General features: G+C 37.7%; 1 protein-coding gene across 2 annotated transcripts in view; it reads left to right on the forward strand.

Moving 5' to 3' along the window:
- The window catches only part of LOC122602758 (endonuclease MutS2), a 28,870-nt gene continuing 5,116 nt past the window's right edge, over positions 1-23,754 (forward strand). The window contains exons 1-8 of one of the 2 annotated variants that reach the window (XM_043775353.1): positions 1-491; positions 581-748; positions 812-895; positions 1,087-1,137; positions 4,805-4,861; positions 4,933-5,015; positions 6,783-6,906; positions 6,977-7,036. In XM_043775353.1, coding sequence (XP_043631288.1) covers positions 72-491; positions 581-748; positions 812-895; positions 1,087-1,137; positions 4,805-4,861; positions 4,933-5,015; positions 6,783-6,906; positions 6,977-7,036 — 1,047 coding nt within the window. In that variant the 5' untranslated portion in view covers positions 1-71. Of the gene's footprint in view, positions 492-580; positions 896-1,086; positions 1,138-4,804; positions 4,862-4,932; positions 5,016-6,782; positions 6,907-6,976; positions 7,037-23,754 lie in introns of both variants that reach the window. The other variant, XM_043775352.1, reaches the window with a different exon arrangement.

Below are 23,754 nucleotides of genomic sequence, written 5' to 3' on the forward strand. Positions count from 1 at the left end.
AAAAAGGGTTATGTATGTATGAGATAATAAACTGATAAACCCTTCCCATCCATTCATCCATCCATCCATCCATGGCTATGTTTTCAACTCCAAGTGCAAATATGATTCTGGTTAGTAGTAGTAGTAGTAATAATAATAAGGGAACAATAAGACTAAAGAACATCATCTTCATCAAATTGAAAACGAAAAACAAGGCGACTAGTAGTAGGAAATCATCATCATTAAAAGCAGCAGCAGCAGCATCAGCATCGGGAGGAGGGGGAGTGTTTGAAAGTAGTAGGAGGGTGCTGGAGTGGGATAAGGTATGTGATGGCGTTGCTTCATTTGCGGGCACCTCTTTGGGAACCCAACAAACCAAGGCGCAGTTATTAGAATCGTCGTCGTCATTCCAAGAGAGTGTCAGGCTGTTGACGGAGACCGATGCGGCTGTTGCGATGCACACTCATCATTCTTCTCTCATCATGGATTTCACCTCTCTCCGTATCACTCTGGTTCCTCTTCCTTCCTTTTCTCACCTGTTTCTTTCTTTACTGTTCAATTCCTAGTAGGAGTAATATATATATATTATATATATATATAGGTCCAGTCTTGTATTCAAAATGCTCACAGGGGCTTTCCCCTCCTTGGATCCGAAGCTGTCGCCCTTGCTTCCATCATATCCTTGGCTGACTCCTTGCAGACCAATCTCATTTCTGCCATTAAACAAGATTCCGATTGCCTATCCCGTTTCATGCCCGTTTCACAAATGGTATCCCCTGTCCCTATTCATCTCTCTCTCCCCTGCATCTCACACACGATCACTCCTTTGCAGATCATGGACATCTCCGTCAATCGTCCCTTGGTCAAGTTCATACACAAGCTCGTTGATCAAGATGGTTCTGTTAAAGATTCCGCCGTGCGTTCTTTCTTTCTATCTGTCTATCTATCTATCTATCTATCTATCTATCTATCTATCTATCTATCTATCTATCTATCTATCTATCTATCTATCTATCTATCTATCTATCTATATAAGCTTACTTATTGATATACCCAGGAATACCCTTTGCCCAATTTATTTATCTATTTATTTTTATTTGTTTTCAGAGTCCTAGCTTGAAACGGTTTCGTGAACAAGTACGCCTACTTGAAAGAAAGGTTCTATCTATATCCTCCATTCTAATTGTTATACGGTATATAATCACTAGTATTTACATGAAACAATGATTCAACACTTTTTTTTTTTTTTTTAATTTATAAATTTCATCAATTAACAACACAAATGTAATGATAATCCTTGGTAACTCAAAATACTTTTTGCCAGCATCTGCATTCGTTCAGTCTACCCCTTGTTATTTGATTGCACTAGGAGTTCATCATACGGACCTTTTTGTGTGCTTTGGATGAGGTTTTAATGAGCTGTCATGTGTTTGTCACTGTTTCTTTGCTATATGTGAAATTTGCTTTTTGTAGAAACGCCTGTATCCCCAACACAAGAAGATACTTGTCACTAACTAGCTGTATTAGTTAGGTCAACCTGAAATAACAAGGAAGTGAATGATTAATAAAAGGATTATAGTTAAAAGGATTATAGTGCACACGAACAGCAACAAGGTATGCTGTGTTGGGCGTGAAGGCCTTCTTGGGCCTGTTTTATTAAATACGACTCTTTTAGGTTTCCTTGGGGACCAAGTTTAATACCCTAGCTGTTCTCTTATATATATATATCCCTCTCTATTGTAATTCTATTGTCATACGGAGTATTAATAAATTCCCTAAGTTGCAGCCGTGGATTAGTTCACACATATTGTGTGAGATACCACTTTAATTCTCGTGTTCTTTATTTATTTTTCTGTTTTGCTTCCGCTGTGCAACCTGTTCCTAACAAGTGGTATCAGAGCTAGGCTAGGGTTTCAGTGATCAGTTTTTCTTCAAAATCGATTGTGGCTGCTGCTGTTCGAATTATCTTAATTCGTTTGCTGCTGCTGCTGTTCGGTTTTGATCTGTTCTGATTCTGTTTCTTGCTGCTGCTGTTCACAACTGCTGCTGCTGCTGTTCTGTTGCGATTAGGGTTTTGCTCACCCTTGTTCGCCGCTGTGATCTTCTGTTTACTGCTGCTGTTAGCTACTGTATTGCTGTTTTTCTTCTTGTTCGATCTGAAACTGCTGTTGCAGCTACTGAAACATCTTGGCAGCCTCTACTAACCTCTTGTTCGCCGATTAGGTCTCAGAAATCTGTTCAAGATCCGATTGAGGTAATTCTGTTCGGTTGATTTGTTTGATTTTAGACCAGTTTTGGCGATTAGGGTTTCTGAATTTTGAGGGTTTTGGTGGTGATTGATTGATTGGAAGATATAAGGTTGCTGTTTGATTGGTTTTTTGTTTTGTTTGATTCTCATTGACGGGTGTTAATCAACTAAGTTGAAGCCGGGTAACTTTGGTTATTTATTATCGTTTGTCATTATGGCTGAACGGGAAGTTTGTGATTGAAAAATTTGACGGTTTGGATTATAGTTGGTGGAAAATGCAGATTGAAGCATTACTTGGTCAAAAGGATCTGGACATGGTTCTTGGTAAAAAACCGGAGAAGATGAATGAAGAACAGACAACTCTTTGGGATACGAAAGATAAGAAAGTGAGAGGGGTTATTACACTGAGTTTGACGAGAAACGTGGCTTACAACATCATGTCTGAAACTACTGCCAGTGGTATGATGTCGGCGTTGTCAAACATGTATGAGAAACCTTCTGCTGCTAATAAGGTATTCCTGATGAGAGAGTTGTTTAATATGAGAATGAAGGAGGGGAGCTCAGTTGCCGTGCACATAAACGATCTAAATTCTATTCCGACCAGATTGTTATCTGTGGGAACGAATTTCGATGAAGAGACCAAGGCTGTACTATTGCCATCTTCACTGCCTAATAGTTGGTCCGGGACTGTAACTGCTGTTACAAGCTCAGTGGGAGCTGACGGGATGACTTTTGAAAAGATTCACGACTTGGTACTGGGTGAAGACATTCGCCGAAGAAGTGCAAAGGGTGGGTCTTCTTCTGATTTGTTACATGTTGGCAGGGGAAGAAATAATCGCAGAGATAGTGGGAGCAGCAGGGGTCAGGGCAGGAGCTCGTCTAGGGCTCGTCCGAGTGTGCGATGTTGGGACTGCAACGAGACTGGACATTACAGTAGTCAATGTCCGAATAAGAATTCTCCGAAAAAGAATTCTGTTGGATTGAACACTGCAACAGTAAGCGACTCGATGTCTTGATGATATGTGTTGAAAGCAGTGTGGATTCATGGGTCATGGATTCCGGTGCATCATTCCATGCTACCCATAGCAATGATTGCATGCAGAATGTTAAAAACGGCGATTTTGGCAAGGTTAGGCTGGGAAACGGTGAAATTCTTGATGTGACTGGCATGGGGGATTTGGATCTTGTTACTACTTTGGGCACTACTTGGACTTTGTGTGACGTCAGGGTTATTCTGAGGCTTGAAACGAAGTTGATCTTCATTGGGCAGTTGGATAAACAAGGTTTAGACGTTAAGTTTGGTGGTGGAAAGTGGAAGGTCGTTAAGGGAAATCTTGTGGTTGCTAGGGGTTTCAAGAAGGGGTCGTTGTATATGGTGCCTGTTTCGTCCGGGGAAATGACCACCCCTGTTAAGACGAACGCCAAAGTCGGGCTCGTTGATTCGGTAGTTAAACGAGTTCAGTCGACGGTAAAGAACTCTGGGACTCCAGGTAATCCGCTTGCCGCTTGAGCGTATTCGGAAGTCTGAACGTGTACGGGAGTTTCGTGACAGTGGGAGTAGCTCGACACAGTCTGGAAATCTACGTTGGGTTCGGAAGACTACGGATCCGAATGAAGTCTCTCCTGAGATGTTACCATTAGCGGAGAGTGTTCCTCTGAGAGTCCCTGCATCTGATGGTTTGAGTCTATGGGAATCAGTTGGGATTGAGGATGAAAAGTCGGGGTCTGTTAAGACCGTGTTGGAGTCATTTGAGGCTCCAACGGGGCCCTCGGTTTGCTAACGAGTTGGGGGTCTGCTGCAACCAGGTGTGCTATGGTTTGAAGTTTGGTTTGTTCGTTGAGCTGGACCTGTTCTTCTATTCCATGTGTTTTGGGATTACTTGTTCTGACCGGCATATTGTTTGAAAGACGGGCTGAAGTTTTTTCGCAAGGCCTTCAAGTGGGAGATTGTTGTGCGTTTAGTCCTTCTTGGGCCTGTTTTATTAAATACGGCTCTTTTAGGTTTCCTTGGGGACCAAGTTTAATACCCTAGCTGTCTGCTTATATATATCCCTCTCTATTGTAATTCTATTATCATACTGAGTATTAATAAAATCCCTAAGTTCCAGCCATGGATTAGTTCACACATATTGTGTGAGATACCACGTTAATTCTCGTGTTGTTCTTTATTTATTTTTCTGTTTTGTTTCCGCTGTGCAACCTGTTCCTAACATGCTGTCCTGTCTAATAAGACTAAACCCTAGCTCTCTTCTAGTGCCTTTTTTTTTTACCACAAGTCTCCCTATAGCGAAATGTCTATGTCCGGCACATATTCTTGGTGGAGTATCTTTAACTTTTATATAAGTTATCTTCGAGGCTGTTATTGTCTCTTTACAAAGATTAGATCCGGGACCAATTGAGAATTCACAAAAAATTCATTTTCATCAAAAATTGAATAGCCTTGGGTATATCAACCAATAAATTTTAACAGAGAAAATAAATTTTTTTGTTTGTATACATTAGTTCCTGTTAGCTTTCAGATAAATCTTACGGTAGGAATCTGAATCTTACTTGTGTGGATTCATCTTTTTTATCCAGCTATACCGGTTGATGGAGAGTCTAATCAGTAGTGAGATGACACAAACATCATCATTGGTAAGATGTGCTATAATAACTGTATCGTTATCTTATGGTTTTACCTTGACCATTTCTCTCAACTGATATAGGAACTAAGCAACGTTGATGGAAGATGGTGTATAAAATCAGGAACTGATTTAAAAAGAGGCTTTGATGGTCTATTGCTATCAAGGTGAATCCCATGCCAGACTTCATTGTGCATTTCATATTTTTGTTTCCTTGTTTTTTTTACCACATCATTTATGACACCCGATAAGTCACATTTTAAGGTGATGTTGAGACTATATGTGGGAGTGGTTCGTGGTCAGCAATAATCTTCAATATCCGAACCATTATATATAGATTTGGGAATAAGTGAGAACATCTCGTTCATGGATTTTTTGAGTTTTATTTTTCTGCAATCGTTATAATTTTGAGTTAATTGCAAGAATCATCCCTATGGTTTGTTCCTTTTCGTGGTTTACATCCCTCTTTAAGAATTTTAGTGAAATTGGTCCAAAGTTCATAGTTTTGTTGCATGTTACCTCCTTTAAACTGATTCCGTTTGCTAACCTCCGTTAAATCAATCATGTGCCCCTCACATGAGGGCATTTTGGTCTTTTAACTCCACATATATCCTCTTTTCTTTTTCAAACATATCCCTTTCATACTTAATATGCTCATCAGAAAATATCCATTCAAATACCTTCATCAATTACTCCAAAAAAAAAAAAACCATTCGATTCCCATTCATTATTAATGAAACAAAAACAATAAAATTGATGAATTCAATTCTTTTAGGAACAATAGCAGCAAACCAATATGACCAAAGTTACATATCTATATAATAATAATAATAATAATAATAATAACAACAGCAGCAGCAATCCAACAACAGCAAACCCAGATGAGCCACCGTCTCTATCGTTGAATACGGCGGCGTAAGACGTCGGAAGAGCAGTACTATGGTGGTGGGGTTGGTCGGAGCAAGAAATAAACATGGATTCATGCTTAAAAGGTAAGAATTTGTAGATTCAAAAACTAGGGTTCTTTAGAAAAACTCCCAAATGTCACTCTAAGTGTTTTAAGAAAGAGAAGCAAACTTTTATGACAAAGAGCTGGGTATTGGTGTGTGTACTTTCACAAGGAAAGCTGTTTAGAAAGAAAGGAAAAGTTCAAAAAAGATACATAGAAAATGAAATAAACGCAGCAAAGAAAGGCAAAGTCCCAAATGCGCTCATGTGAGGGGCGCATGATTGATTTTAACGGAGGTTAGCAAACGGAATCGGTGTAAGGGATGCAACATGCAACAGAACTATGAACTTTGGACCAATTTCACTAAAATTTTTGAGGAGGGATGTAAACCACGAGAAGGGAGAAACCATAGGGATGATTCTTGCAGTTAACTCTATATTTTTTTAGAATATTGTATGTGGATTTAACGATAAAGTAAAATGCAGGGTCTATCACGTTTATATGAGAAAGTTGAGGGTTAAAGGTTATCTTTTTTCTAAAAAACTCTTTTGCTCGTGCTGCACTCCTCTTGCATGAATGATGTCCCCATATTTTCAATCTTTAAAATTTGTTTTTGAATACGTCTAATTTTTATCCGCAAAAAAAAAACTCACTAACTTACACAATGAAGATGTCCTTCTATACATGAGCTTAAACTCTCTGGTAACCAGTGATTTTTTCTGAGGTGGCAGCCATATAAGTTTGATACATACAATAGCAACATGTGACAAGTTTAATACATTTTGGTGCACTTATATTGTGTGTTTGAATTTGTATATTAAGTGAAACTATTCAACATTAATGTTCGCCTTGAGATGATCTAACTTTTTGATGTTACTTTCTGTCCAACCTGTGAAGTGTTTTATCTTTTTTGTTACTACCACACTCTTATACTCCACGCTAGTCTTGAAATCTGATGCTCAAGAGTTAAAGTGCCGTATTCTAGCGGTTCAGGTACTGGTAGCATTGTGGAGCCACTTTCTGCTGTTCCATTAAATGATGAGTTGCAACAAGCAAGAGCTTCAGTAGCCAAGGCTGAGGCAGATGTGCTGTTAGAAATCACACACAAGGTAACTAACTAAATCTATTTTTGCGCTTTTCTGTCACTTGTTGTGTCTTTATAATATTACCCCTATACAGATGCAGACGGATCTTGATGACATAGAAAATCTGTTCAGTGCGATAATACAATTAGACGTGGTGAGTATCCATACCCTTTTCTCTACAATTTGAATGTTTTTATACACATCCATAGAGCCTACGGCTTTTCCCGCCATAAGCAACTAACCGACTTAATATTTACACAAACACCCCCTGAGCTTATTAAGTTTATTCAGTAGTTGCCTAAACTATATTACTTTTATCAACTACCCCTCTCTTAACAATGTTTTTGTCGAAAACAAAAAATATGAAATCTGCACTACATGGAATTCCCAAGATGCCTCAGTAATGGGCAATCCTTCCCAATAAACCAGGAGGTTGATAACAGTCTTAGAATCCTTTTTGACCACTTGAGTATCCAACACAGCTTTGGGTTGTAGCACAAATCTTGAACCTTTGGGAATAGGCCCGAGCAATTCAGTAGAGTCCTTTGCTTGCTTCAACAGAGAGACATGGAATGTTGGGAGTTGTTGTCATCGGCCAAAATAGACTACCAAGTTCTAGCAACTTCTAAAGGCAGCAGGGCTTAGCAGGCCTTAATTAATTAGGCACACAGCAACCCAGTTCTGGTCGAGTCCAACTTGGGAGCAAGTTTGCTAAACCCTAATTCTGTAGCCTATATAATCTCTTATCTCTTGTACATGTAATTTCGGTTGAGGGAAAATCAATAAAGAAAAACCAGTTGCCACCCCCGTGGATTAGTTCACACAGTTTAGTGTGAGATACCACGTTAAATCATTGTGTTCTTTTGCTTCTTTCTGTTAATTTTGTATTGTGTAACCTAGTTCCTAACAAGTGGTATCAGAGCTGGTTGCATATAGATCATACAGCACCCCGATAATCACCACCACAACCATGCATACAGATCACACAGTACCCCCATAATCACCACCACAACCGTCACCCAGATTAGAGTTCTTGTTCAGACCAGCTGCCACAACAGCCGCCATTAGCCAGAACAACCTGATCAGTGACCACAGCCGCCGATTAGGGCTTGGGCTAAGCGGATTTAGGCAGATTTAGGTCTGAATTGGGCAGTTTAGGGTTCCGGAAAATTTGTTTTGGGAAGATTCGGGTCTGATTTTGGCAGATCAAAGTTCAGTTGGGCTGATTAGGGCTTAATTTGGCAGATTAGGGTTTTTTGGGGGTTCGTTATAGCATTAAAAGAACTATGTTCTGGACAACGGGGCTGTTTCACGGCTGTTTGGGACAACAATCCTTGCATGAAAAACAACAGTAGGTTGTTTGCGGGACTGCATGTGAAAGAAAGTGTCGATCACGTACTTTCAACTAAGTTTTTTCTTTGTTTTGTGCAAAGTATAACAACGGGGAAGCAAGACGGCTTGTTCTTGAGGCATAAGTTATTCCAACTAGAGGGCAGAAGAAGCAAACGGGAGCAGGAGGCTTTGGACCAGGTCATGCTTAGCTAAAAAAAAAGGATGTTAGAAGCAGGAGGCTCAGTTTTTGTTATTTTTTATTTGGTTGGTGGAGAAGGAATTATTGGATAATAAGATCAGATCAAAATTTTTGTTAGCAGGGTGCTGTTGATGTTGAGTTCTCTGCGGGCCTTATTGGCTTGTTCGTGATAAGAGGAGACCAGTGTGTTGCATCAAAAATGGGCAGTAAGGATCCGTCTCGTTTAGCAAGGTGAAAGAAAACACGTTAGAAATAGGTGGCTTGTTTCCACGTCGATGGAGATACTGGAAAATGTTTCGGGCGCTAATTGCAGAGTAGAGAGTAGTGTGGATTCCCGGGTCATAGATTTCGGTGCTTCATTTAACGCTACCCACCGCAATGCACTGCGGAGTCTGAAAGTTGGGGTTTTTGAAAAGGTAAGAATGGCGAACGATGAAGTTCTTGATATTAGGATCATAAATGGTTCGGTTAGCTAGAAATTAGCTAGAAATTTTGAACCGTTTTTTGGGTTCGGTTCGGCTAGCTAAAAATTTTGAACTGTTTTTTTCGGTTATCCGAAAAAATCGGTTAATCTCGGTTCGATTTCCGTTTAACCATTTATTAAAGTCATGCTAACATAAAGTTGAAGTTTTCAATTATAATAGTCAATTTACATTATAATTAATTAATTTTTCTATATATAATAGTAATTTAACTACATTAGTATTTTGTTTTATAAATAAAATATACATTTCATCTAATTTTGAAATACTTTCTTCTAATGTTTCTATCTAAGAGTATCATTACTTAAAATTTCCTCAATATGATATTACTAATATTTTTCATAAATATTTTAAACAAAGTTAACAACGTTTATTAAAAAGATGTATGTATAAGAAATTTACTTAGAATACCTAAAGCTAATCATAGATTGCGAAAGAAAGTTAGTAAAATTGTTAAAATTTTAGGTACCAAATATGAAAAGTTAGCTAAATAGTATGTGAATGATGTATCCATGTAATACTTGTTAAAAATACAACATCAAGTTATGTAGCAGTCCACATCAGAATTTGCATTTGAGTAGGGAACAAGTGGGTGAATTAGTGGTCCTATTCTTCATGTAGTCAGTAAGTGACTAAGTGGGGATGCCCACGTTTATTTAGTTTTCCTACTTAGTAGTTTTGCCTATATAAGGCACTTATGTATTTGAGTTTTATTTAAGCAGAATATTAGAGGAAAATACTTTGTGTGAGTGTGTGTTTGTAAATTCGGATTCATCAATACATATATATGTAAATATACATATATATTTTTATATATGGGCATATATCAAAATTCGGTTTGGTTCGGTTAAATGCGGGTAATTAATATTAAAAACAGTAACCAAATCGTTTTACATCGGGTTTATGGTCTTTTCGGGTTTCGGTTTTTTTCGGTTTCGGATCACGCGGTTCGAACCGGTTTTCCGGTTCATTTTTTACACCCCTACTTGATATGACGAGCACAGTGACATAGTTTAAAGACTCCAAACGGTTCATGAAGGATGTCCTGGTTATTCCATGTCTGAAAAAGCAGTTCGTTTTGTCGGGCAGTTGGATGAGCAGGGGCATGAGGTTAAGTTTGGGAACGGGCAGTGGAAGGTTGTCAAGACTCAAGGGAATTCTAGTCATGGCTCAAGGTAAGAAATGAGGTTTGCTTTATATGGTTAGTTTACTTTCAGAAGAAAAATAAAATCCGGTTCACAGAATCTCATGGGTAGGAGAAGGTTTGCAGATTGCAAACCCAGAGCTAGAGGTCAAATTCAGGTTGAACGTGCTAGATAAGGTTTAGAGAAACCGGTGATAGTGGGAGTATAGTGGGAGTATGGGATGTTCTCCTTCGGTCAGAGTTTCTAGACAGTGGATTAAGAGAACAAGTATTCCAATTGTTAAAGTTTCTCTAGTTTATTATCTGCTTTAAAGGAGTGTTTGTTCTCAGGATTAGTCGGGGCCGATATAGACAAAGGATAAGTCAGGGGTAGAGATTGCCGTGACGGATAGTTGAAACTCAATGGAGTTTCAACAGGCTTCAGGTGAACTAATGAGAAGGCTCTAGGGGCAACTAGGCGCATTGAATTAAAGATGTATAGAAGAGATCGAAGATCGTACAGTTTAAGGTCCGAAGACACCAAGTGAGAGATTGTTGGGAGTTAGCTGTCATTGGCCCATCTAGACTACTTCTAAAGGCACCATGCCTTAATTAATTAGAGTTCTCGTTAAGTCTAACTTGGGGAGCAAGTTTGCTAAACCCTAATTCTGTAGCCTATATAATCTCTTATTTCTTGTACATGTAATTTCGGTTGAGGGTAAATCAATTAAAAAAAAACAATTGCCACCCCTGTGGATTAGTTCACAGAGTTTAGTGTGAGATACCATGTTAAATCATTGTGTTCTTTTACTTCTTTCTACTAATTCTGTTTGTGTGTATTTAATATGCTTTGGGCATCACTAGGCAAGTCTAGCCACTGCCCCAATTTTTGTACACAATTAAAAATGGTCCAAAATACTTTGGATACAACTTCCTATTGTGATGTTTCTTTAATGATTACTGAGCAAATGGATGTTGGCGATCTGTTGTCTTCATCCCATGGTGGCCCATACAATTATAGACAACAAAGAATTAGAGAAATCCGAAAAGAGAGGAAAGAGTCTGGGCAACCCTAACCCTTATGAGCCCAGTTTGTTAGAGACTTGTCCATCATGTTTAGCAAACAGATTAACCCTAATTCTGGTCTATAAATTAATCTGTTGTACTAGTAAATTTTATCACTTATTAATACAAAACCTAGTTACCCCCGTGGATTAGTTCACACGCATAGTGTGAGATACCACGTAAACTCATTGTGTTCTTTGATTGTTGTTTTACGGTTTTGTGTTTGTATCCTGAATACTAAGAGTTGGTATGAGAGCTAGGTTCTGGATTGCAAAGAACACACCAACACAGCCGCCGCAAACCTTACGACCACTGTAGCCAGCTTCTCATCACAGCCACCACTGCCGCCTTGCAGAATTAAACTGAATTGCTATTGAGAATCCGTCTTGAATATTGTTGCTACAATTTTATGGTTTCTGCAATTCTTTTCTTTACGTAGAGATGAGGTCTGGGGAAGGAAAGATTAGGATCGAGAAGTGTTATAGGCAGGATTTTGGATGTTGAAAGAGGTGAATGCTGCCACAGCCTCAGATTCAGATGATGCCTTGATATGTTGTGTTGAAGACATAGTTGAGTCCTCGATTATGGACTGAGGAGCATCGCTTCATGCTATCTCAGACTCGAGAAAGTTGAAGAATCTAAGAAAAAGCAACTTCGGTACTGTAAGTCTTGCTAATAATAAAACTTTGGATATTACAGGGGTTGATGCCATTGATTTGAAAACCAACTTGGGAACAATTTGGACATTGAAAGATGTTATGTTGATTCTCAAGTTGAGGAAAAAGTTTTCCATTGGGCAATTAAATGACCACGGTTATGATGTTACGTTCGGGAGAGGACAATGGAAGGTCGTCAAGGGTAGCATGGTAATTGCCAGGGGAAGAAAAAAGGGTACTTTGTATATTGTTGAGGTTTCTGCAGGAGGTGCATATGCAGTAACTAAAGGACCAGGTCTATCAAAGTTGTGGCATCAACCGATCAACGGCTCGGTCACATGAGTGAAAAAGAAATGAAGATGGTTGCAAAAGAAAAACGTCCTGATCTTAAATAGGTTAAAACTGAATTCTAATTCTGTGAACCTTGTGTTTATTGTAAAGAAAAAACGGGTATCCTTGTGAAGACATGGAAAGCACCAAAAGACGACAAGCTAGAGCTTATTCATTCGGATGTGTTTGGTCCATCACGTGTTGAATCCTTAAGGGGTTCAACACGTGTTGGACCGAACACATCTATTTTCTTAAAAGCAAACTTGAAGTATTTGACGTTTTTAAGAAATGGAAAGTTGCTGCCGAACTTGAAACTAATTTGAAGGTGAAGTGTTTGAAGTTAGATAATGGAGGGGGATACGTTAGCTAAGAGTTCACTAGCTATTGTTCTAAACGCGGTATTTAGATATTAAAGACGGCAAAATGGAGTCACAGAAAGGATGAACAAGACCTTAAATGAGATAGCCAGAAGTATGAGAATAAATGCAGGGCTTTGAAAGATGTTCTGGGAAGATGCAATCAAAACCATTGCCTATCTTATTAAACGAGGTCTCTCATCTCCGTTGGGTTACAAGGTACCGCAAGAAGAATGGAAGGGTAAAGCTGAGGATTATAAGCACCTTTGGTTACGGATTAGACAAAATGGGCTTGAAGCGTTGGGATTTTGGAAGTAAAAAAATAGTTAAAAGTAAACATGCTACATTTAATGAGACTAAGTTGTAAAAAGATAGATGAGATCTAAACTCTCAGGTTTAGAAAAAGGTGGTTGAATTTGAGGTTGATCACGAGGAACCTAAATCGGTTGGTGAACCAGTTATGAACCTGTCCACACAGGTCTCGAGTTTGAAGAAGGTGAGTTTGAAGAGGGTGAAGGTAACGAGTTAGTGGGAGCTTATGACAGTGGGAGCAAGGTTGTAAATAACGCTCGGCGGTCACTCAACGGTCGACCACCTTTAAGGTTAGATTTCATTTCGCGGAATTATAATAGCGTTATAACGAAAACTATAAAATATAAAGGAATTTATATAAAAAATATATATAAGAAATATCCTAACAAAGTTAGTAAAAAAGGATGTTATTTGACCGTTAAGATCGGTTAAACTCTGTTAAATCCGTTATTTGACCGTTAAATCCCGTTATTTGACCGTTAAATCCCATTATAACATCCATCAAATCCGTGATTTGACATTTATTGTCCTAAAACCTTCAAATTTACCTTCCAACCCCCTTAATGTAACGTTGGACCTCCGTTACTGTTATAAGGCCGTTATTTACAACACTGAGTGGGAGTTCAGAATCTAGTTTGAGAATTTGTAGATAAGCATCATACCCCACAAGTGCAACCTGACAAGAATGCGCGTTGGGTCAGGAGATCCACCAGATCTACAAAACAGCCAAATTGGTACAGTCCTTCAGTAATTCAGTTGATTTAGCTACGTTTTGATGAAAGAAATTGGAGAACCACAATCAAAGACGGTTAAGATGAAAGATTTGCTCATGTGGGAGCATGCAATGAAGGATGAGATGAACTCCCTAAAAAAAAACTTGGGTTTCCAAACATTAACAGAGCATTGCAAAACAAGTGGGTCTTCAGGGTTAAGCAAGAAAGTGATGGATCTAAACGGTAAAAAGCCCGTTTAGTGGTCAAGGGCTTTCAACAGAAAAAAAAAAAAGGATAGACTATGATGAGATCCTCTCCCGTGGTGAAAATGACCACCATCATGTTAGTTATCTGTTTGGTTTTGGTTGTTGCAGAAAGCTTACATCTTGAGGAGCTTGATGTAAAAACCGTGTTTCTTCATGGTGATCTAAAGGAAGATATTTTTATGCAACCTTGTAGATAAAGATGATCGGGTTTGCGCGCCTAGACAATGGTATTTAAAGTTTGATAACTTTATGGGGAGGTCGGGGTTTAAGAGATGCCAGATGGATCATTGTTGCTATACGAAGAAATTCAGCGGCTCTTATATCATCTTATTGCTATATGTTGATGATATGTTAATTGCAGGACCTCATATGAAAGAAATTAGCTAGTTGAAGAAACAAATGTCCCGAGAATTTGAGAGGAAAGACTTGGGTCCAGTCAGACAGCTATTAGGGATGAGCATTGTCAGAAATAAAGATGGTTCTTTAACATTGTCCCAGGTGAAATACACAAGTGTTGAAGAGATTCAAGATAAAGGGAAGATTTCATATATGTCACTACTAAGTTTCTAAATATCATATTTATCCAATTAAATTTTGAAATATCAAAATTGCCATTATTAAGATATAAAAATATCATATTTACCCAAATAATTAAATTTAATCAATATATAACATTAAAATCATTAAAATCACTTAAATTATTCAAAATACATCCCCATTTTACACTTATAGCCTCTTTTATTAAATTTCTAGTTACATTATACAAAAGAGTTTACAGCAACACCATTATCAACAATTTTCATGGTGTAATATATCAAGTAGACGTTTAAAATAGATTAGATATCAAACTTATAACTGTAACTTAGTAAATTATACACTATACATACTAGAAAGACCAGGTTCCTTAAATCTTAGCTACAAGCAAAAAAAAAACAAATTCAAAATAAAATGAAATTAAAACAAGGAAGATCTATAAATACAAAACAAAACAAAAAAAAATAAAAATTTAATTGCCTAGAAAGGAAGAATGATCAAAAATAAACTAAATGAATATTATCTATTGTAGTATGATCTGAATTTGGGAATCATTTTAAATAACCATTTAAGAAAAAATATATAGAATTTATCTGATAAAAATGACTTTTTAGAGAATAAGAAAAGTAGTGATTATGATCAAGAGTGCATAAAATATAAATGTTCATCCAACTATGCGATTAATATTGCGGAAAGAAAAACACTAAAAAATTGAGACGTAAAGTAAAGATCTATGTTATGTAATTAGGGATTTTAGTTTCATGGACACTAAATAAAAGAAGGTATAATTGTAAATTAGAAATGTATTTTTAATAACTTAAATGATTTTAATGTTATATATTGATAAATTTTAGTTATTTGGGTAAATATGATATTTTTATATCTTAATAATGACATTTTTGATATTTCAAAAATTAATTGGATAATTATGATATTTAGAAGTTTATTAGTGGCATATATGAAATTTTCCCCAAGATAAATAATGAAAAGATGAAGCCTAGAAATACTCCATTGGGGAGTCATTTAATGCTTACCAAAGATCAGTCTAGTCTCCTAAATCTGAAGAAGAAAGATCAAAGATGACTAAAGTTCCATAGTCCATACACATCAGCGGTTCAGAGTCTCATGTATGTTGAGAGTCTCATGTATGCCATGGTTTGTACTCGACGAGATATTGCTCATGCTGGCCGTTGGAGTTGTTAGTCGATTTATGTAACATTAGGAAACTGTCTGTTGAATCGGAATTTATAAAGCGTTTACACTTAACAAAGTAATCTTACTAAATACTTTTGATTCAACAATTGGTATCAGAGCGGGTTAACAAATTGGGCCGTTTTGAGAGTTGTTTCAAGAAAAAGGGTGTAGCCCTTGGCTGTGGGGAGAAGGCAACAATAAGAAGAACCCGATTTTGGTTCGTGGGGCTGTGATAAATTGATCACATATTAAAAACAATAGGAGATGGTGACCCGAAGGTGCGTGTCAATCGTTGTAGCAACTAGAGTACCGATTGAGATGACAGGGAGACGGGTGAACATCAGTGTAAGTCTGACTTGTGAGTCTGACTCGTGGCTGTTAGTCGCAATGAAAGTAGAAGAGGAGAAAGTGCTAGCGGGTGTTGAAGATCAATCTAGATTACCAAAATTCCATCGCAGATGTGGGAGAATTCCGATCGAAGAATAAAAAAAAAGAAACATGGTTGGTTCCTGGTGGTGTCATGTGTTATGTTTCATACACAAGTGTGGTGTCAAAGAATGAGTTACAACCGAGACTAGCAAAAGTGGTAGACAGATCTTTCTCGTTAACCGTCAGATCGTCATGAAATTTGAGTTGTGGGTTCACGAAACTTGGTGCTAAGATCCGACCGTTGGGATTTCCGGTCTGAAGCATTTGTAGGAAGTTCTTGGCAGTTGAAGTGAGCTGCAGAAAACATTTTGCACATGTGTGCAAATGTAGAAAAACGAACATCTTGGGTTTGTTTACCGGTGGATCATTGTGTCTTTTGAATAGGGGGTTTGAGACACGTATATTAAGATTATCACCGTTAGGTTTTTTGATTTGGGCTTCCTACAAAAAGATAGAGATCTTCAAAGTTGCTCTTGTGGCAGCGTTGGTAACGAGAGAAGAACCATAGTACGGGTTGGTTACGGTTGCTAAAGGTGGGAAAGAAGATGAAAACTGTTAATGGTGGTTGTTTCACCGGAAATGATAAAGCATCACAACAACGGCTGGTAGTGTTGTGGAAGACATTAGGTTAAAGGGTTTAATTCTTTATGAAGAAAAGAAGAATGATGGAAACATGTTTGAAGATACGGAAACAGAATATTGTAAAAATTTCACGTGGAGCCATGGAGGTGTATGATATGAACTAGAAGTCCAAGGGGGTTAAGCGTCGGTTTATAATAATTGTTTTGTTATTTTTGGAAGTTACTTGTTCTCCGAGATTAGATCAAGTGTGTCTACAAATAGGGTTAGGGTGAAGTCTTTTAATTAATTGCTCTTAGGAACTTAGGGCCACTGGGGCATTAATCTAGACAACAGGCTACTGGAGCCTATCCAGACACTATCATTTGATTGTTACAGCCCTCTTCCGTTGGCTTTATTCGTGTTTTTCAATCGTGTTTTACTGTTTAGCTTGTTTGTTCGTATCAATTGGTATGAGAGAATGGATTCTGGCATTCTGCAACTTGTGGTTTGGTTTGAAGATGGGAATTGATCAGGATATGCAGGACCTCAAAGAGGAGATACGACTGGATCAGAGTCATGCTGAAATCTTGGAGATTTTGAGGAACCGGGTGAAGCCATTTTTGGATTCTATCCAACAGATGACATAGGTAGGTGTTACACCAACTGTTCTCACCACGAGTCCACCAAAAGCAACCCCTGTGACAGTGAAGGATAAGATGGGATCACAGCTCGTCGCTTTTGTGTATAGTCATTTGAGGCTTCAAAGGCTAGGATGGATCACATTCATGCTGAGATCATGGCGTTGAGGAATCGGTTTCCATTCTAAGGCACCAGGAGACACATCTAAACCTGAGAAGATATACAACAGCATGTGGTGGAAGAAAAGCATGTTGAATGCGAGTCCCATGGTGAGGAAATTAAACCCAATACCCTTGGACAACCAGAACTTAGTGGCCAAGGGATGAGGGATTGTGAGATGGAGTATAGAACTGAGAAGGTGTTGCAATCTGAGTCGCCTCCGAACAAGAAGATTGAAGCAGAAGGGTGTCTTATAGATATTCCTGTACAACCTGCCACAAGACTGGTTGAGTGACACAAAAACAAAAATCAGGGACTTGGATCAGAAACATGTTGTCATGGATATTGCTTTTGAGAGTCAAAAACATGCTGCCATGGATGTTGCTTTTCAAAAACAACAGACATCGGAGAAGAAATTTGGTTGCCAAGGTACTTGGTTGCCAAGGTACTGGACGGGGAGGTTTAAAACGGGTGGTGGAGGGGAATCGAGGAGAGAACACGAATAATGACGATCTGGTCATATAATTCACATGGTGGCCGAAGACTAACGATTGAAGATGACTAACCATGGGATCCTGGAATTACTCGAGGCAACGTTTCAAAGCAACACCTTGAGGACAAGGTGTTTTTAGGGGGCGAGAGTAATGATATGAACTAGAAGTCCAAGGGTGTTAAGTGTCGGTTTATAATAATTGTTTTGTTATTTTTGGAAGTTACTTGTTCTCCAAGATTAGGTCAAGTTTGTCTACAAATAAGGCTGCCAGCCATTAGGGTTAGGGCGGAGTCTTTTAATTAATTGTTCTTAGGAACTTAGGGCCACTGGGGCATTAATCCAGACAACAGGCTACTGGATTAATGCTACAACCGACTTCCGTTGGCTTTGTTCGTGTTATTCAATCGTGTTTTGCTGTTTAGCTTGTTTGTTCGTCAGTGTAACACAACATGTGAAAACTATTGGTAAAAGAAGCCATGGCCATGCGGTTGACCTCACATCCAATACTATTCGTCAGTGTAACACCACATGTGAAAACACGACACGACCTGTTTTTAACAGGTTTCGTGTTTAGCCTTAACAGGTTTCGTGTCTTAACAGGTCCAGACCTGTTAAGGCACGTTTATTATTAATAATAATAATATATGATATAGTGTATGCTAATTGTTAACAGGTTACCTTAACAGGTCTAACAGGTCCAGGGACCTGTTAGACCTGTTAACAATTAGCATACACTATATCATATATTATTATTATTATTATTATTAAAATATTAAAATACTAGGACTTAATATGGATATGCATCTAAGTATATGACCAAATTTCCTTTCCTTTATCCCAATTCCCACCCACTCTTTATCTCTCTCTCTTATCTTTTGACCATATCTCCTTTTCCTTACACAACCACCACAATAACAGATCACATATTCCTTAAGATCTCTAATCTCTCAATATCAATTTATATCTATATAACTAGGATAAACAAGACATTCTTGTGTTTGAAATTTGAACCAAACCATCATCCCCATCAATCATCAGCATTCAGAAGAGTAACTATCTCAGGTTCCGGTGGAAACGCTAGATGACGGAGAAATCGCCACTTATCAGCGTGGTGGTTCCGATTGGAAACGGCAACGGCCATCGCCGCCTTCTACACCACCAGATCGCTCTTCTTTCATTTTTTTTTCTCTATGGATCTAGTGCTTATTTCTTCTTCATGTTTATATATCTATAGATCTAGGGTTTATTACTTTAACTTGTATGAATCTGGAAATGTTTTGAACAGATGCGTTTGTATAGAATTTGGTTTTGGTATATATTATGTTTGTATATGAATCGGTTTTGGATATATGTGCCTATGTATACATTTCTAGATATAGCAATTTAATATAGATATAGAGAGATATGTGTACAATATGAATGTGTGTTTAAATCTCCAGAAAGAGAGAAAAAAGTTTAACAGGTTTTTTAACGGGTTTTTTAACGGGTCTTAATAGGTGCACCTTTTAATTTTCGTGTCGTGTTCGTGTTTGAGCTTAACAGGTTCGTGTCTTAACAAGTCGTGTCAAACCTGTTATGCCAGCCTTAGGGAGAACCTCATACTTAGATCTCTGACAAATTTGGCATTTGCTAACAAATATTTGCACATCTTTTGCGCAGGCTTTCCAATAGAACAATTCCTTAACCCTAAGTAAAGTTGGTATGACACGAGAAGGCCCTCCAATGACCGTTGAATGAAGGATTTCTATAATAGTCTTTCTTAACTCAATAACTTATGCAATAATAATCTTCCTTTTCTTTTTAATAAGTGTCCATCTCATGATCTATTCGGTACCATTTCCTCTTTCTATAACTGAGAAATGAGTTCCTTAGACACTGGATCATGTTGGCTAACCCTCTTGAATTTTTTTCAAAAGTCCATCTTGAATAGTGCTTACCCTAGAGAAGTGATGAGCCTGGTACCCTTGACAAAGCATTTGCTACAATGTTTTTTCAGTTCCATTCTTATAACATAATTTAATTCATAGTCATACGCTCTCAATTTGGCTAAAAATTCTTGTTGTAGAGGCGTCACAATTTTTTTGTTCCAATAGATGCTTTAAGCTCTGATCAACCGTCTTAATAATGATTTGTTTGGCAATTAGACAATGATGCCATTGTTTTATTGCCATGAGGATAGCCAACATTTCCTTCATAAACTGACGAACTCTGATGTCCGACTGAAATGGATTCTAATAAAAACTAATGAATGGTTATCTTGTATTAAGACTGCCTAACCCTTTAGATGATGCATCGATTTCAAGGCAAAAGGGTTTGGTGAAATCAGGTAGCTCATCATGTGGGATTTCAATTCAAATGCTTGTTGAGCTTCTTCTAACCAATGAAATCCTTCCTTCTTAAGCAAGTCAGTCAAAGGTTTGGAAATGATCCCACAACTTCTGACAATACTTCTGTAATATCCAGTGAGACCTAGAGTTCCCCTTAGCCACTTTTTAGTGACTGGAGTTGGCCATCATAAATAGCCTAAATCTGAGTAGGGTCAATAGAAACCGCAACTTCTGTGATGATATGCACCAAGTACTCAACCTTTTCTCCCTAAATAAACATCTTGATTTTTAAGCTTTACGAGAATGTAGTCTCATTATATCCAAAACTCTGAGTAGGTCCACCAAACGTTCCTACCAATTCCCACTATATATTAAGATATCATCAAAGGAAACCAAAGCACTCTTCTTCAATATGTCCTTGAATGTGGCATTTATTAGTGACTGGAATGTTGCAGGAGCATTGATCAATCCAAATGGTAAAACCAGAAACTCATAATGACCTTGATGAGTCTTAAAAGCAGTTTTGTAAATATCAGGCTCATGCGTACTCGCTTGGTAGTATCCAGACCTGAGATCTAACTTAGATTAAATAGTAGCACCATGTAATTCATCTAGAAGGTCTTCCACCAATGGAATAGGGAAGGGAACACATCCTTGGTTGTTGCCTCATTTTGCCTTTGTAATCAATGCACATTCTTCAACTACCTTCCTTCTTTTCTTTTTGACTAGGATGTCCCTTTCCATTAATTTATTAGTCATCTGCTGAATCACATCTTTTTAGGCTTTAGTAGCAACTGTTTCATCTTTTAAAGAAACTCTATGATCGCAAGGTCCTTTTGTAGGCAAACCCTTTGGTACTTCAAATACATGGCCTGCTTATCTTGTAAAGCAAATAACTAAGCTTAGGCCACATCCCCTGAATGCTTGACTAATGTGTTCATTTTCTCTGCTGAACATAAACCAACACCATGCCGTGTCACCCTTTTTAACTGAAACTCTTGATTGCCAATGTGGAATGTCATTGTTAATGTCTCCAACCACTGAACCCCTAACACAATATCAAAGTTGGTCAATTCTATGATAAGCATGTCAGCAAGAAATTCATTGTCCTGCATAAACCATGTAAATTGCCTACGCAGGGTCACATATTCTATTTTATTTCCATATGCCGTAGTAACCTTTACATGTGGAATTTGTGTTAATTGACCTTTCATCTTATCAACAACTAAAGTGCCTTAAAATTATGAGTAAAACCACTGTCAATTAGAATGTGTTGACTCTGAGTCGCAATTGCGCCAACCACTTGCATAGTAGAATAGGAAGGAATTCCTAATATTGCATTCAAAGAAATAATGAGGTTCTTCCTGCACCAAGTTCCCCGAAGGAGCTACTTTTCCTATGCTTAAGTCAATTCCATCATTCTCTCCAATTCATCATCCACACAATTATCCACTCCCCCCCAATAGTTGTCAAAAGCGATCGCCTGTTGCGCCTAGGCGCAAGGCGCAGGCGAGGCGTAGCTCCGGTGCCTGAAAATCCAGGCCCGGTCGTTCAAGAAAGACGGAGGTCAACGGCAGTCAGCGGCGGCCACAAAAGGTCTAATCGGTCAAGATTTAGCTAGATCCATCAAGATCCGGCCAAATCATTTCTGAATCTGATTATTCCGGTCATGATTTTAAGAAAACAAATCTGAAAAATTGATGAAGATAAAGAGAAGAGAAAGAGAATAAAAGAGAGGGAGAAACAGTGGATATGACAAAAAACTAAAAAAGTAGGGTAGATGTAAGGAGAAAGTAAAGGACAAAAATACAAAAGCATCTTTTATCCTTTTTCCTGTTCTCTTCATTCCCTTTTTTTATTTTAAAATTTATATTAATATTATTTTTATTCACTAATAAGATAAAAATAATTTATTAAAAAATGTTTTTATTGGTATGTTTTATATTTTATAGTTTATTTTAGTCATACAATTTCAAAAATATTAATATTACAAAATCCTAATTCGGTTTGAACAATTTGGTTATGAACAACTTGGTAAAAAGTTTTTGGTTGAATGATTTATGGTTTTTTTTTAATGATATTTGGTTTTATAATTGATATCTGATTTCTTTTACTATTATTTTTTACTATATATAAATATTTTATATTTATTTACTTGAATGCTCTTTTTTTTTCTGGGCGATCGCGCCTCTTGCCTCTCGCCTCTCGCCTTCGCCTCATTAGGGGTCTTTGCGCTTTGAGATCGCCTTCGCTTTTAACAACTATGCTACCACCAATCATCCACTCCCACCAGAAACAATTGTTTGTGTCTCTTGCATACTTTACTGTGACCAAAGAAAAACTTCTCAGTACAATAAAAGCACTCTCCTTTGGCTCCCTTGTCAGCTAAGAACTTAGTGGTCACAGTTTTTGGCACTAATGCATTTGATGGAACAGAATTGATTGGGGTAGCTAATAGTGGTTGTTTGGCGACATTGGTCAAGGCATTAGTTTTTGAGTAATTAGATGCCACTGCTTGTCCCGATCCAAGTCTTTCCACCTAAGGTCTTATTTGCTTCATTTTGCAGCCCTAGTTAATGAATGAGCCTCTTTCAAATTCTTAGGTTCGAACATCCTTATAGGACACTTAAATTCTGGTTTCAAGCCTTCCAAAAACAAACTTAAAGTATAGTCTTCTACTATAGTCACCTTAGTCAAAAGAAGATAAAACTCACCAGTCATCACAATAAGTATCCAATTCTCCAGTTTGAATTAGGGCCTTTAGTGCTCCCATAACATCTTCAACTAAATTCTGACAAATCTAGCTGATAAAGCACGCATATACTCATCCCACTGAAATACTGAATGTCTTTAATGTCTTTTCCACTGGACATACGCCAGATGTCAGGACATAGCCCTACCATCCAAGTGTAAAGCAGCATATCTGACCTTGTAATTGGCAGGTGTTCCATCCAATGCGAGCGATATCTTCTGCAAGATTTTCAACATCTTTATTCCTTGACGACATTTTTGTTTGTGGAGATTTGATCGGCGATGGAATTAATGGAAGAAAGTGATTGGAATAGTGATTGGAATTACGAGCGAAGATCGGCAGATCAATGGCCCTGATACCAATTTGATAGTTGAGAATCTGAGAGAGAGAAATGAGAAAGTACCACACAAATCATATCCTTCTCATTACAATTCAAATGTATTTATACACATCCAGAGCCTAACGGCTTTTCCCGCCATAAGCAACTAACTTTACAGAAACACTCCCTGAGCTTATTATGTTTATTCAATACTTGCCTAAACTATATTACACGTATCAGATTCAATGTCTATCTAGCGTTTTTCTTTATTTAATGCTTAAACACTGTAGGTGAAATATTGAAGGCAATAGCCTGAAACATGACACCTTCAAACCTGTTATATCTATCAATCCAAATAGATTTTTTTAGGGATTCTGTAGATATTGTGCAGAATAACTTTATATGCGTGTGAATAATTATAGGGTTTAGTATCTGGAGGTGTAAGTAACTTTTACATTTTTTCTATTGTGTGAATGTAATTTTCATTTGGTTCATGTAACTAACTCGCTAAATTGAACGATTAATGTAAAAGTGTATACGTGGCACACCATATGAGCTGCCACGTAGAAGTTTTTGATTGGTCAACATAAAAATTTTACATTAATTGTTCAAATTTAGCGGGTTAGTTACA

The sequence above is a fragment of the Erigeron canadensis genome, chromosome 6 (assembly GCF_010389155.1).
Source record: "Erigeron canadensis isolate Cc75 chromosome 6, C_canadensis_v1, whole genome shotgun sequence".
Taxonomy (NCBI): domain Eukaryota; kingdom Viridiplantae; phylum Streptophyta; class Magnoliopsida; order Asterales; family Asteraceae; genus Erigeron; species Erigeron canadensis.